Source organism: Nicotiana sylvestris, chromosome 8, assembly GCF_000393655.2.
Source record: "Nicotiana sylvestris chromosome 8, ASM39365v2, whole genome shotgun sequence".
NCBI classification, from domain to species: Eukaryota; Viridiplantae; Streptophyta; class Magnoliopsida; order Solanales; family Solanaceae; genus Nicotiana; species Nicotiana sylvestris.
Window position 1 is genome coordinate 10,101,840 of NC_091064.1, and position 12,644 is coordinate 10,114,483.

The 12,644-nt window shown below is 36.6% G+C and overlaps 1 protein-coding gene across 1 annotated transcript; it reads right to left on the bottom strand.

Moving 5' to 3' along the window:
• Window positions 1-592: 592 nt before the first annotated feature.
• LOC104213958 (nicotianamine aminotransferase 1-like) lies at window positions 593-7,506 on the bottom strand. Its single transcript, XM_009763534.2, has 8 exons — window positions 6,666-7,506; window positions 5,758-6,114; window positions 4,363-4,702; window positions 4,038-4,256; window positions 3,373-3,432; window positions 3,018-3,173; window positions 2,832-2,925; window positions 593-903 (listed from the first exon to the last, which is right to left on the bottom strand). Exons 2-8 carry the CDS (start codon window positions 6,024-6,026, stop codon window positions 788-790), a joined length of 1,254 nt encoding a protein of 417 aa, XP_009761836.1. The 5' UTR covers window positions 6,027-6,114; window positions 6,666-7,506; the 3' UTR covers window positions 593-787.
• Between the last annotated feature and the right edge of the window lie 5,138 nt (window positions 7,507-12,644).

The window sequence follows — 12,644 nt, forward strand, 5'->3', positions numbered from 1 at the left end:
ACATCGTTTTTTTCACTTAGTCAATAAATTTGTTTTTTCACTTTGTATCACACTACAAGTTTAGTCACATTCGTTGTTGTCACACTACATCCCCTCTCATCCAGTTTTATTTTGGGGTATTATCACTTTTAGTCCGTGCCAGAAATTATTTACATTTGATAACCGAAAAAGTATATGAAATTTGTATATAACATACAGAATATATATATATATATATATACAAATTTTATACATTTTTTCGGCTATTATTTTGACAGCGACAATAAAATGTCATTTTTCCTTCTCTTTTTCTATATTTAGGTTTAACCCTTACAACTAACTTGTGGTATTAGGAGCATTCAGTTTAGTTGAATTGCCAAGTACAAGAACCATTATCTCTTTGACTGCAAGACATGTTTTCCTCAAGGGTCCTTTGTGTATTTTTAAACCTTTTGCTTACTCTACTAATGGGTCAGACAGGGCAGCTAGAATGTGAAATACATGTTCGGTCGAACTTAGTAACTTTAATCTAAACTTATGTATTTGTCTTAAGAAATTCAATGGATATGTATAAAATATTAAATTAGAACCCAGTAATTTAAATGGACTAGAATTTCGAACCCTACTTCAAATTCTGGCTCCGCCTTACGTAAAACAATTCAAATTGTCGTGCAACGTCCAAAGATTGTAGCTTTTAACAACGAAAAGTAATTGTCAATTAAGGAGAAATTCTACATTAGTCTATTTCAACACTAATAATAAAAGACTTGATTCACAATAGATTAGCAAATTGAGACCAATTTTTCTTTTAGCTGCTTGAACGCCTCAAGCAGAAAGCTTTTATCCTCTCAAGTCCTTCTTCAAGAATGGATGGCTCAATAGCAAAAGTTAATCGCAGCCAATCCTTCAGCCCCACCACCATTCCTGCAATTTATAATTTTTTCATCACTTAATCGGCCATAAATAATAGTTCACCACTTGCTATAATTCTGTTGTGACTATGTATGTTTGGAGCCGAGGATCTACCGTAAATAACCTCTCTACCTGCACAAAGTACGCGTAAGGTTGCATGCTCACTACCCTCCCTAGACTGCACTTGTGATATTACACATGATTTTTGTTGTTGTTGTACTTGCTACAATACTGGTGTATGCATAGGCTGCCTACTCACTACCTTCCCTAGACTCCACTTGTGAGATTACGCTGGGTTTTTTGTTGTTGTTGTTGTTGTATTTGCTACAATACTGGTGTGGTCATAATTATTTGCAAATACTAAATTTCCGTATTTGAAGTATTAGTGAAATATCGAAAAACTTGTTTCGTGAGTATTTCGAATGCAAAAATGGTTTCCAACTCACAAAACTTTCACTATTTTCTTCCAAGTGAAATTCATATTCAAACACACAACTTCAACTTCTAATACTTTATTTTTTCAACTTCGACCAAATATTGTCCAAACACCTAAACTCAATAGTGCGTACTAGAGGTGCCAAAATGGTTAAAAGAAAATGGTTATCCACCCATATTATACATCAAAAATGGGTTGGATAATGAACTATTTAAAAAGGGGTCGAATATGGATAAAGAACCATATTATCCACTTAGAAAATGGATAACCAATAGATAACTAATGTGTTTAACTTTTACATTTGTAAAGCCTCAAATTGGAGTTCCTCAAGTATGGAAGACTAGGAATTCTCTCATAAGTGATAATATTTAAGAAGCGCCGGATAAACCCGTTTTTATCCGTCTCAAATACGGGTCGGGTCAGATAACTTATCCGTTTTTTTTAATGACCCGGGGGTGGACGTGAGGCTCGACTCCCAAGTCATTCCCAAGAGGAGTAGTTTCAAGTACCTTGGGTCGGTTATTCAGGGGATTGGGGAGATCGACGAGGATGTCATACACCGTATAGGGGTGGGGTGGATGAAGTGGAGGTTAGCGTCGGGAGTCCTGTGTGACAAAAAAATGTCACCAATACTAAAAGGTAAGTTTTATAAAGCAGTGGTTAGGCCTGCCATGTTGTACGGGACCGAGTGTTGGCCGGTTAAGAACTCACATATCCAAAAGATGAAAGTAGCAGAGATGAGGATGTTGAGGTAGATGTGCGGGCATACTAAGATGGATAAGATTAGAAATGAAGCTATTCGGGAGAAGGTGGGTGTAGCCCCCGTGGAGGACAAGATGAGAGAAGCAAGACTCAGATGGTTCGGGCACATTTAGAGGAGGAGCACTGATGCTCCGGTGAGGAGATGTGAGCTACTAGCTGTGGTGGGCACGAGGAGAGGTATAGGACGGCCCAAGAAGTATTGGGGAGAAGTGATCAGGCAGGACATGACACGACTTAGGATTACTGAGGACATGACCCTTGACAGGGAATTGTGGAGGTCGAGCATTAAATTTGTAGGTTAGGAGGTAGTTGTGAATATTTTTTCGAAGCATCAGAGTTAGACTTGCTAGTTAGGTTTTAGATTTAGAATGTTAGTGGTTTCTATTGATGCCGGTCTTTACCTACTAGTTATTGTGTATTTTCCATCTATTTTGTGTTTTTTTATATATGTTGTTATTTTATTATGATTCTATTGATAATACTAATATATCGTCTCTTGTCGTCTTCATGAGCTGAGGGTCTCCTGGAAACAGCCTCTCTACCCCTCAGGGTAGAGGTAAGGTCTGCGTACATACTACCCTCCCCAGACCCCACTAGTAGGATTACACTGGGCCGTTTTTTTTTTTTTTTAATGACCCGTTTTGACCTGCTCATATCCGACCCGAACCGCCCGTTTGCCACCGTTAGTGTGTACTAAATTCCTTATTGACAAACCATATTAGGAGAGAGCTGGCTATTTTACCTGGCAGAATGATTACTGATTCTTCATGGACTAGCTTAGTGCAGAAATCCATATCATCATTTATGCCTTCCAAAAATGACAGGTTCAACTTAAACTGCAACACAAGAAAGTCAAAACTGAATATCTGCAGTTCCTAGATTTAGAATTTTAGAGGACCTAAATCGAAGTGTTACGATAAGTCCTTACCATCACTGACATTGCTCCATCTGGTTTGTATGGGCAGGTAAAGCAAGGTATCTCCTGAATTTTGGTAATAAATACTTCAACAGCTTCCCTTAATATATTATTGATGTTTGAAAAGAAATCCTTGGTCGTCTTCTCGAGGATGTGAGGCACTGCTCCCTGAACATTTTAAATCACAGGCAATAAGAACTCCCCTGATATATGGAAAAAGAAACACATAATGGGATGAGATAATTCTCGTTAATCGTTGTCAATGAACAAACTTAAGCAAACTCATATAGCTTCTTGTCATCGCCTATTATGAGCTTGGATACGTGTATGATTGATTTGATCATAGGAAATCACATATAAGCGATACCTGAATAATAGTTGCAGGATTAGCACCGTAATCAAGATAACTTTGAAGGGATTCAGCAAACTGAAAAGCAAAAAGCAACATAAGAGTCAGTAACATTGTAAAACAGCCTTAAAAAGCATTGAAATGCAAGTCTATCAGTTTCTACTTTTCCAGAGATCTATATGAGAGATACTAAATGTCATCAGTGGGTTAGTATGCATGACTAAAATGACAGTGTGGTGCACGAAGCATCCCCGTTCACGCAGCGTCCGAGTAAGGGCCGCATCCCAAGGGGTGTAATGTAGGCAGCCTACCCTTATGCAGCATAGGTGGCTGAATCGCGTGAAGATAACTTTACAGTTGCTCCAAGGCTCCCTGAAGGTACATGATATATTTCCTGCTTGGGAAAACATCATAAAAAGCATCCTTCGGATATTTTCCCAATATACATTTTCCTCCTCATAATTCTTCAATAAAGTGTATCCTTCGGATATTTTGCCACAAGTCATATATGGACCTTTTTCTTGGTCCATTCTATGTTGCTCGGATTCTTCTGACACGGGTGCGACAGTATTTCGGAGAGTCCAAGCAACATAGGGTCCATTTGTTATTTGGTTAAGAAAGTTGAAATAAGAGTATTAAGACAAGAAAAAGAAAGTAAAGACAAGGAAGAAAATGATACGAACCCCGGACTTCTTAAGAATGCCACTAGGATCAACCATTGCTATCCAACCAAGTCGCCAACCAGGAATGATCCATCTTTTTGACAATGACCCCAGAGTTAAAATTGGAGTTATTGATCCAAACACTCCCATCGGCACAAATGGCTTGCTACCAAAACATAAGTGGCTATAGACTTCATCTGCAATCACTAGGATACCTAGCTTTTTCGCTGTCTCCGCAATCTCCATGATGAAAACAAAGAAGCAACGAACTTGGAAAATGAGTTATTCAATATATACTGCGAAATTTAACAGAGTGATAAGCGATCAATATAGAGATCAATCATACCTCTTGCAAGTGTTCAGACGTAAAAACATTACCACAAGGATTTCCAGGATTAATGATAACTATGGCAATAGTGTTATCATCAGCAAGGGATTCTAGGCTTTCAAGATCGACCTCCCAACCCTTTTCTGGGAGAAGGTCGAAATGGCGAACCTCAACATTACTAACTGCAGCACGAGCTTCATAAAACGGATACCCTGGTTTAGGAAGCAATATGTTGGCACCAGGGCGAGCAAGGACCGCCATTACAACTTCAATTGCATGATTAGCACCAGGTGTAAGGAAAACATCATCTGGTGATAGTTGGTGAGGAATATCATGAGAGATGTATTCCGCTATCGACCTATTAAACAGATGAAAAAAATATGTACAGATCCGAGTATATCTTTGCCATCAGCAAATCGCTTGTTTCTTCAAGCGTGGTAGAAAACTTGATGAAACATAATCATATCATTCATGATCATTAGCCACTAAAATAAATGACATCAAGCCTACAACACGCGACAAGCAAATGTTCCTCTTAGTTCTTTCTCTATATCAGCCATTGATGGAGTCACATGCGAGGAAAGGGATTTAGTTGAGTCCACTTTACTCGACTATTCAACAAGGTAAAAATAATTTTTTTCATATGTATGTAAATTTTTGAATATCCTTGAACTAAAAAAATTTTTTTTTTTAGTGTAGTGTCAAAAGTGGGCTGAAAATATACTAGAGGTGACATTTTACGTTTTCTTGAATCCCTTTGTTAAAATTTTTAGCTTCGCAGCTGATATTTCACTTAGAGGCTTAGTTTCTGTTTTCTAGTGTTCAACAATAACAACAACAACAACAACATACCCAGTGAAATCCCACAAGTGGGGTCTGGGGAGGATAGTGTGTATGCAAATCTTTCCCCTACCATGTGAAGGGAGAGAAGTTGTTTCCGATAGACCCTCGGCTCGAGAAAACCATAATCTAGCAGGTTGTCAAGTGTTCAAGTCTACTAAAAACAAAGAGGCTATCAGAAGAGCATATGGGAAGGAAAATTAAAATATTTTTCAAATTCTAAATTGCAATGTGTTAATTCACCCAAAAAGAAAAAGAAAAAAGTATAAGCTTTTACATCCATGCAAGAAAAATTTCTGCCGGTGCACTAAGCTCCCGTTATGCGCGGGGTCCGGGAAGGGCCGAACTAAGGGTCGAAAACCTTATACCCTGCATTTCTGCAAGAGCTTATTTTCACGGCTCGAATTCGTGACCTCCTGATCACATGGAGGCAACTTTACCAGTTACGACAAGCCTCCCTTCAGAAACAATAAAAAAGGAACAAGCTTTTACATCCATGCAAGAAAAAAATTAATTTTCTGCACCACCCATTAAAATATAAGTAATAACAAATAATCCTAAAAGCTAGCTTACCTCCTAGCTGAATAAATACCAACAGCAGGAGCATAACCATTGAATTTAGCAGATCGAACAGCACTAAAAAGAGCGTCTTCTGCTACTGGTGAAGTTCGAAAGCATGGAATTGCAGAAGGGTCTCCACGGCCCAAATGAATGACTGACTTCCTCTCATTCTCTTCTTTAAGATTTTCCATTATTGTTTCAAGAACTGATCGAATTGAAAGCAATGATTTTTCCTTTAAATCTCCATTGTTGAAACCCCATTTAGCCAACTTGTTCTCCATTTCCCTGAGTTCGTACTTCAATTATTTTTCTTAGAAATGGTTGGAGTTAACGCCAAATGCAGTCAGCTGTTTTCCTCCTATATAGGCACTGCACATTTATAGAAAGAAAATAGATTAGTGAAAAGAAAAAATATTTTCAAAATTAGCTCATTTTTAGTTAATTACAAGTGGAATCTTGTAGTAATAAATACTCCGTATCAATTAATAATCTGGTAAAAATTATACTGACTAACTTGTTATTAAAAGTTAATATTCATTCATAGGGTAAAAACATATTTATATCGTCAGGCAAAAAAATAGTTTAACTTATATATACTAACCGTGTAAAGAAATTTTACACTATTAAGTCATTTTTACGTGTAGGCAGAATGACCTGGTAGATACTTGTACTTGTTCGTGTTTGTCGTCCCGATCCCTGTACTTGATAAAGTTTCGTCCAGACACTTATAGTTGTTAAAGTCGATATTTTAAACCCCTCAGACTAGTGACCAAGTCTACGGGGTAATTTAATTACTGAAGTGGACAACATACATGTATAAGGAGCGTGGACATAAAAATTTAATGATTAAAATAAGGAAAAAAATAAAAAGAAAAGAAAAATACAAAAAATCAAATTAGAAAAAGAAAGAATGAAGGTACCTAAGCTCTTTAATGCCGTCTCAGCTTCTCTTAGTTCTGCAGCCCACCAACCCCCCCTCCCCCCTCCCTTCTCCACGTTACCTCTCTTCTCCCATTTTAACCCAACACCCCTAATAACACAGCCCTTCCCTTCACATCTGCATCCACCACAGATTCAAAACCTCTACTAGATTAGCAACAATTTTTGGGGAATTTTTTTCTCACATCCCCATTCCCTTACTTTGGAAGAAAGCCTTTGCAAAGAAAAGAAAAAGAAATAGTGAAAGAAGATTGCCTGTGAAACCCATTTTCGATTCGTTTTCATATAGCAAAATTTCAGATTGTTTTGGGTGATGTTGGTCTTTTGGGTAGTCATTTTCTATGACAGGTTCTTTTTCTGGTGGTTGATTGGTGGTACAACGGTGGAGTGTTGGTTGTGAAGAAGCTTTGTAGGTAAAGAGTGTTCTGTTTTCGATGACTCTTTAGGTTGACGAATGGATCATTTTGATTATTGTTGTTGTGTTTCGCTATTTGGATCTTTAATCGAATTTTGGGGAGGAGACTCAAAGGCTTGTTTTTTGAGAATTTTCGAAATTCCATTGTTGGTCTTGCGAAGAACGAATTTATTGATTTGAAACCTCAAGTTGTTGCTTACATAGTACTAAAACTCAGCTGGGTATTGAAATTTAGACTTGAAAATGCGATAAACATTTGTGTTTGAGGATCAAAATTAGAGGGACAAGCCGAGACGCCATTAAAGCTCGGTTGAAGCTTCTGGGTATACTCAGGTTTAGAAGAAAGAACCTACTGCATCTCTTTTCTATGAGTTCGGTTTTTGTGTAGAGTGGCCAGTCCTATTTTTCAAATAGTTTATTTTCATATATATATTTATTTATTTAAGTCATAATCTCTCTGTTTACTTTTACTTGTCCACTATACTAAAAATATATTTATATTTTTACTTGTCAATTTTAATAAATCAAGAGAAGACCATATATTTTCCTGTTTTACCTCTTATCATTAATTCTTTATTTTACAAATTATTTCTCAAGACTTCTCAAAACAATCATTATTATGGCAGGGTGCTATGGTAAAATATACACTTCATTTATTATTTTTTAAGGAGCGTATAAAATTCATTATGGTCAATTAAAAATGAACGGATGGAGTAATTAATTTTAGTCTAACAGAAGAATTAATGAGTAATGATAATTGAATAGGCATTAGACCCGAGATTACTGATTAGCAGATACCAAGACCAATACAATGGACCCAACTCCAAGAACAACAAAAGTACGGTGCCTTTGTTCAAAGAACGAAAAGGATAATTAATGAAACCCAAGAAATTGTTCGTCAGGGTTAGTACCTTTTGAAATATTGCACTATAGCAGTAATCTCGTATAAAAATAATCTTGTGTTGGTTAGTGGGACAAAATACTATTTGCATGCGGTGGTGGATGTAGATTAAGAGATCGTTTGGTATATGAGATAAGAATAATAATCTCGGAATAAAGTTTAAAATTAACTTTATCTCATGTTTAGTTTGAGGTATTAACTAATTCCGAGATAACGTTTACACTGTAATGGTAATATTAGTTATCCCATATATGATATAAAAGGTGAGATTACTAATTTCATGAATATCTTACCCCATGGGATATCTCATTGTTGTACCAAATAACCCCTAAAAGTGTTTTGATTCGATCAAACAATAATATTAGGGTATAGGATAAAATTGGTTCACATTAAAAACTCGAATGATAGAGTGACATGTGGAACCTGGGACGGACGGAGGACAAAGCGAGTGCAAACCAAGACGAGGACAACATTTGTGGTTGTTATTGGGTAGACCCCGAAGGGAACATTGTTAACGAGGGCAAACGAATATTTGTCACCAGAAGATATTCAATGAAGAATATTCCTCAGTACTGAATACACGTTCATTACAGAGAAATTTGGCATTCATTATCGATCTACCGTTACATATTTATTAATGACCACCATTATTGTCATTTAAGAGAGGCTTGATCCAAGGACCTTGTTCCCTAGGTATAGTTATATATAGTGACTTTAACAACCATTGTAGGACACGAAATGGCAAACTGATGCTATACATTATTCCAAGCTAAATAATACTTTATTTTCTGTCTAACGATATTCTCATTGCTGCCTTCGGAATCCTTGCTCTCGGAACCAAGTTGTTTGTTATTTTATCTCGATTTCAATGCTAAGTCTTGCATTTTATTTATTTTATGTATTAATTTTGGATCAAATCGATTTGCTTGTCTATATATCACATTATAAATTAAAGTATACCGTTTTACGGGTAAGCAGTTTGGCGCCCATCGTGGGGCTTAGACAGTTGCGTAATTGAGTTGATCCTTGCATCTATTACTAATCTGTTTGATTCTTTGTTTCTTAGCAAAAATCGTAAAAGATGGCAGCTAACGATGACAACATCGCACACAACGTTGAGGCCTAAAAAAATCTGCCTCAACACAAGTATTCGATCAGTGACACCCGCAATGAGGAGGACGTTGCCAAGCCGGTTCATAGCGGGCGATATCCACGACACGAACGTGATGCGGCTCCTACTGATGCCAAAGACGAGCACGTCGGAAATGGTAAGGATCTTGAGAGAACAACTGTTACACCCTGCAATATTACGTCGATATTACACCTTGCAGTATTACATTATGATGATGTTACGCTTCGCAGTAATTATTTACGACGATGTTGCTCCTTGTAGTATTATATGTTGAATTTGTCGTAAGGTAATTGACGTCAGTCCAAGGAAAAGATTATTTGAAGATTATAAGGATTATGCTATTTCAAACAAGTAATGAGTAAATTCGTGAAGGTGAGAGGGGAAGCAAGTCAAAGAAAATGAATTTTCGTCCAAGTTTGGCATGTTGGGATAAAATACGGCTCGAGCTAAAATACTCGATATTTATGGGCTAGTGTCATACAAGGTGCCACATGACCATGATAGTAAGGTGTATAAGGTATGTGAAAAGTGAATAGTATTTTAAGTAATTTGAGGTAATTCTTAATTATGTGTTAATTATTGGATAATGAGATATTATCCAATTAATTAATAAATTAATTATTGAATAATGAAATTCTTAATAATGGGATATTACTCATCAATTATATAGCATGAGGTGGAAGCCCCCCTGCAAATAGAAATGACTCATGTTATAACATGAAAGGTGACATCTAAAGTGCCATAAGTATAACACTTAGCGTAAAAATGTACCAAGGCATAAATGTTTGGATTTTGGTCTTCATTAGACTTAAGTAAATCAAAGTAACCTTATAAGTTTCCTTGCTAAATTCAAGCATTTTCAAGAATGGAAGGAAATCTCACTCCAACAAGAATGGATATTAATCTTGAAACAAAACAATTTCAACAAGATTTCTTAGCACCGTAGCAACGTGAGATTTTGCGATTCTAACGAAATACGGTACAATCTTTTCCAAGAATATCATACGGATTTTTCCCTACTGCAGGTATGTTAAGGCTATCCCTTCTTTCTTTATGGCATGATCCATACGATACAAACGAAACGAGTAAATACACACCTTTCATAAATGACTCTATTCATAGAAATATTAGAGATACTTATGTTCTTGATTTCCCATGTGTCATATTATTCTATCATCTGTTCATGGGTCTCAGAAAATACGTAAATTGATAAAGTTTACTTTAAGGTATTATTCAAAGGCAAAATGGTTTTATGACACTCCGAAAGATTTTATTGACGTACTTATCATGCATTGCATTCATGTACATTGACCCATGACCAGATGACATTATATACGTGTATATATGTATATTATATGTATATGGGATATGGAAAAAGGTTACGACGTTATATACGCACCACCACCTGATCAGCTGGTATACGCTAATGATTTGCCCACAGTGGCTGAAATGATATGATGGGATGCCATCAGAGGCTTGATGATGTTATGAACACATATACCCATGCATGGTATGACATTTATGCGCATATGCATGACATTATAAAAATGAAACGATTCACAGAGCTATGCAAAAGTACATGTCGAGTCTTTTACTCCATGTGTTCTCTCATGTCTATTATTTACTGATTTTTATTCCTTACATACTCGATACATTATTTGTACTGACGTCCCTTTTGCCTGGGGACGCTGTATTTCATGCCCGCAGGTTTCGATAGACAGGTTGAGAGCCTTCCAAGTAGGCTATCAGCTCAGTAGAAAATATTGGCGCGCTTCAGTTTTTCGGAGTTGCTTGTTGGTTAGTATGATTTAGATGAGTATTGTTTGGTATGGAGGGCCTCTGTCCCAACCTTTATGAAAATTATATATTCTTAGAGGCTTGTAGACAGATGTCATGTACATAAAAGATTGTATGACCTTGTCGGCCTATGTTCAGTGGACGAGTGGTTATTTTAGCCTTATAGGCTCGTATGTCTTATGTATAAGTTAGTATCACATGTTGTATTCTACTTATATCACAGCAGCCTTCTGTCTCTGTCACACCCCTTTTTTACAAATCTCACTAACCCTCTTAAAAATATAAAAAAATTTAGTAAAGCTTGAAAAGGGTTTTTTCAATTAGAACGTGATAAAAATTGTATTCAAAAGGAAAATAACTCAGAGTCGCCACCTGACATTTGATTTTGGTTTGTCAGGTCACCATTTTTTTTAAAATGATTTTTCCCTTTGAAACATTTTAGACTCTAAAACCAAGTCCGCACTAGAGAATCGGGTAAGGGGTTCATTTGACTCGGGGAGAAGGTGTTAGGCACTCCCCAAGTCCCGTAACTAGTACGGTTGCGTACTTGATCTAGTTGGCTCTTAGAATATTAAAATTGAGGTAAAAATAAATACGGAAAAGCAAGTAAACACACACGAGGCTCGAGGTCGTCCCCTCCTAATAAAATAAAAACAAAAGTAAAAATAAAAATACTATTCTATGCTTCCTCAAAGCGTTCCGTCGCTGGTCTTCAAATACAAAATACTTCGAGGCATACCCCGGATAAAATATATACAAACCCTTCGGGGCATTCCCCGGTTAAATTTAACTAAGGGAACGGCCTCTCGCCTCGAAACTAAACAAAACCCTAAGGCTTTCCTACCCAAATGTTGTCGGCCTAAGCATGCTCCTAACAATTTATTTAATAAATAAATAAAGTAAACTAAACAAATTCCATTAAGACAAAGAACATGCACCAAGATAATGCATAGGTTTACTCTAATATACTAACAGTATTTTGATCGGATAAGCCCAAAATTACTGCAACCCAATACAAATTAATTATCTATCCCTCTGTAATTTTTAAGTACCAAGTTAACAATTTACCAACTTCTAAAGCTAGATTTGCATGACAGGTTTTAGAATTCAATTGATTAACTATGAAAATTAATCCTTAAAATAGACTTAAGAAAATTATTTTATTATTGACCACTTAGGATTTTAAATGGAAGAAGCCTTAATGTCTTGAACTAGGAAAGCTAAGAGAGAAAATCAAACCAACACAATATTCAAACGAACTTGAATCAAAACAATCAGAACATAAGCTATCTCTATTTTTCAACTACGAAATATATGATAGCAACATTGCAAATAACAGAGAGGAGAGGAAAGATGAACCTGAAATAGTCTTTTAACTAACGAAAACTCCAGCAACTACACGGATAAAGTTCATCGTAGCTATGACAGGATCTCAAAATCGCGATAAAATCCAAATAGAACCAGGATCGGAACTACGGGCCTAACCTCGAATGGCGAACTCGGGACCTCTCGCAAACTCCATACAAGCAGAATTAAATTGATTCTGATTCAATCGAATGAAAATTCTTGTCAGTTTTCCTCCTCTACTGTATCATTTGCTGCGTTCCAGAGCTAATGCTCTGTTTTTTCGTTTTCTTTTTGATTGTTTTTTCTGTTCTTGTATGTGTGTGCGTGCTTTCACTGCTGTCTCAGGCGACGGGAGAGGCGGAGACGAT

Excerpts from the sequence above, each read along its gene's own strand:
- LOC104213958 (XM_009763534.2), bottom strand. The coding sequence starts at position 6,026 with ATGGAGAACAAGTTGGCTAAATGGGGTTTCAACAATGGAGATTTAAAG. Across the intron at positions 4,703-5,757 it reads GGTATTTATTCAGCTAGGAG|GTCGATAGCGGAATACATCT; the intron begins GTAAGCTAGCTT and ends TCTGTTTAATAG. Across the intron at positions 904-2,831 it reads ATCAGTAATCATTCTGCCAG|GAATGGTGGTGGGGCTGAAG; the intron begins GTAAAATAGCCA and ends TATAAATTGCAG.